This window comes from Calidris pugnax, unplaced genomic scaffold (genome assembly GCF_001431845.1).
Source record: "Calidris pugnax isolate Ruff unplaced genomic scaffold, ASM143184v1 scaffold76, whole genome shotgun sequence".
In the NCBI taxonomy this organism is placed as follows: Eukaryota; Metazoa; Chordata; class Aves; order Charadriiformes; family Scolopacidae; genus Calidris; species Calidris pugnax.
Window position 1 is genome coordinate 1,881,074 of NW_015090827.1, and position 2,601 is coordinate 1,883,674.

The 2,601-nt window shown below is 54.8% G+C and overlaps 1 protein-coding gene across 1 annotated transcript in view; it reads right to left on the reverse strand.

Annotated features, from left to right (window-relative positions):
• Positions 1-2,007: 2,007 nt before the first annotated feature.
• Positions 2,008-2,601, reverse strand: part of DLX5 (distal-less homeobox 5) — a gene marked incomplete at its 5' end in the record, with an annotated part of 878 nt that continues 284 nt past the window's right edge. The window contains one exon of the mRNA XM_014940236.1: positions 2,008-2,500. Coding sequence (XP_014795722.1) covers positions 2,160-2,500 — 341 coding nt within the window. The remainder of the gene's footprint in view (positions 2,501-2,601) is intronic.

Below are 2,601 nucleotides of genomic sequence, written 5' to 3' on the forward strand. Positions count from 1 at the left end.
GCTCCTCAAAAACCCTGGGAAATAAGATTTTCCACCTCCCTTCTCTGCAAAGGGAAGGGACCTCGGGGGAGGGGAGAATCTCTTACTGCAGGTTAAAAGGAAAAAAAATAAAAATAAATTAACGCTTGTCTAAAAGGAAAAGAGGAAAAGAAGGGAGGAAAATTAAAAGGTCGAGCTTTTGTTTGGTTTGGTTTGGTGTTTTGCGCGGGGTGGAAGTTATCGGGAGAGACAAAGCCGAGGTTTTCAGCAGAAAGCCCCCAAAATCTCGGGGGTGAAACGGGTAGGAGCCGGTCCCCGGAGCCGCGGGGAGGATGCGGGGCTGCCCGGTAGCGGGGGGGGATGGTGGTGGTGGAAAGGGGGGGGAGCAGCCGCCGGCGGCCCCCGCCGCCCTGTCTCCGGCACCCACGCACCCTTCCGCGGCGCGCAAGGGAGCAGCTTTACCCAACAAACTGGTCTATTATTGTAGTGCCAACCCCCAAACCTGTTACAAAACGGCCACCCGGGGCTGCTCGGCTTTGGGGAGAAAACACGCGCGCCCCGCACACGCGCTCACGCTCACGCACCCGCGGAAAACACGGCAGGCGGGAGCGGAGGGAGAAGGAAGGAAGGAAGGAGGCGGGGGGGGAATGGGGGGAAGGCTGGAGACAGGTAAGTGACCCCCAGGACAGGAGTGTGTCCCCCCCCTCCGCTCTGTCATCCCCCTCCCCGCCAGCCACGGGTGACAGGGGGGCGTCGGTAAAAAGATATTTTTTATCTGGGGAGGGGGGATCCTTCAGGCGACGCCTTTGTCACAATCACTGCTGACACCTTACCCCCCACGGCCCCGAATTCCCAACGCGGATCCCCCTTTTTCCCCCCCCTTTTCCCCCCCCCGTGACGACCGGGGAGAGGGGAAGAAGAAGCGGGGGGGGGAGCCCCGCGGGAACGTGTTCCGCCGTGGGGTTGCTGGCGGGGAAAACCCGGTGTTCCTGCTGGGAGAGGGGAGCGGGGGGGACAGGCTCGGTGCCTGTGCCTACGCGAGGGCTCCGCGCCCCTGCGCAGCGCTCCGCGGCCGCCCGGCGGATCAGAGAGAGAAAAACCCCCAAAAGCCGGTCCCTCCGCACGGTCCCTCCTGCACCCGGGGCCGCTTTTAGGAGAAACAAGGGGAGAGAGACCCTCGTTTTATCCTTTTTTTTCTCCCATTTAGCGGCTCCCTTTGACGGAAACGTCATTTGTGTAATTAGCGCAGCGCGATGGGCCGCGGAGCGCGCGGCTCTCCGCGCTAATTGCTCTCGGGAAAGGATTCGGGGCGGCTTAAAGGCGAGAGATTCGCTTTCTGGCCTTGGGATGGGCAGCTTTCGCTTCGGCTTAAATCACTCTGCCACAAGGTCTACGCCGTCTTGCAAAAGCCTCCCTTTTTTTTTTTCCTTTTTCCTTTTTCTTTTTCTTTTTTTTTTTTTTCCTTTTTCTTTTTTCTTTTTTTTTTTCCTTTTTTTTTCCAGCGGGGAGGGAGCATCATCCGCCGCCCCTCGGCTCGCCCGTGGCCACCTACAAAGGTCACATCCTCGCCAACACACCCGGGCTGCGGTGGCACGGCCCGGCCCGGCCCGGCCCGGCCACAGAATGGGAGCTCCCAGCATCGGGCCCCTCCAAAAAAATCCCTCTCTTCAAGCAAATTGGCATTGTTATACATATATATACGTTTGGGGTTTTTTTTTTTCCTCCTCTTATTAATAGAAGAAGGGGTAATTTGGAAACGTTTCTCGTGGTCGAAATAATTTTATTTTATTCAGAATATACAGTTTAATTCCTCTATCTACAATTATTTACAGGGTTAAAATAACATTGAAAAAAAGTCTCTGGAAAAGTTGAGGTCATAGATTTCAAGGCACCATTGATAGTGTCCACAGCTGAGCCAAAAAAATGTCCGTATTGTATAAAAAAAGGGGTATCCTTTGAAATGCAATAAGTTACATGCACAAGCTTTACACATTTTTAATCTTTTTTGTTTGTTTGTTTCTTTTTCCCTTTTTAAAAATCCCCCGTACGCATTCCTTTCGGTATTATTCCTTAACAGTAAAACACAGGAGTCCAAGGAGCAACGACAACAACGAAACAAAAAAAATTTTAAAAAAAATAAAATAAAATAATAATAATAATAATAATAAAGGGTCAGGCTCTTAATAAATCGTCCCAGAGGCCAGCGCTAACGGGTGCTGTAGGGAGCCGTGGGGCTGGAGGTGGGAGTTGATGGAGGAGGCAGCGGGGTACCAGGATGCCGAGCTCTCCAGGTAGCTGGATGCGGGGGCCGGGTTGGAGGTGGGCGGGTGCGGGTGTGCGTGGGCAGGGTGGCTGAGGGTGCGGGACGAGCCCTGGGGTTCCCAAACCGCCGGCGACTGCGGGGAATTGCAGGCCATGGGGTCGCTGGAGCTGGGGCTGTGCTCGGGGGGCATCTCCCCGTTCTTCATGATCTTCTTGATCTTGGACCTTTTATTCTGAAACCAAATTTTCACCTGGGAAAGGGGGGATATTGGGGGGAGGGGGGGGGAGGCAAACCGACACCATTAATGCCCGCCTGGCAAAGAGGGGGACCCCCTCCCCGCCGCCCTCCCTTCCGCGGGG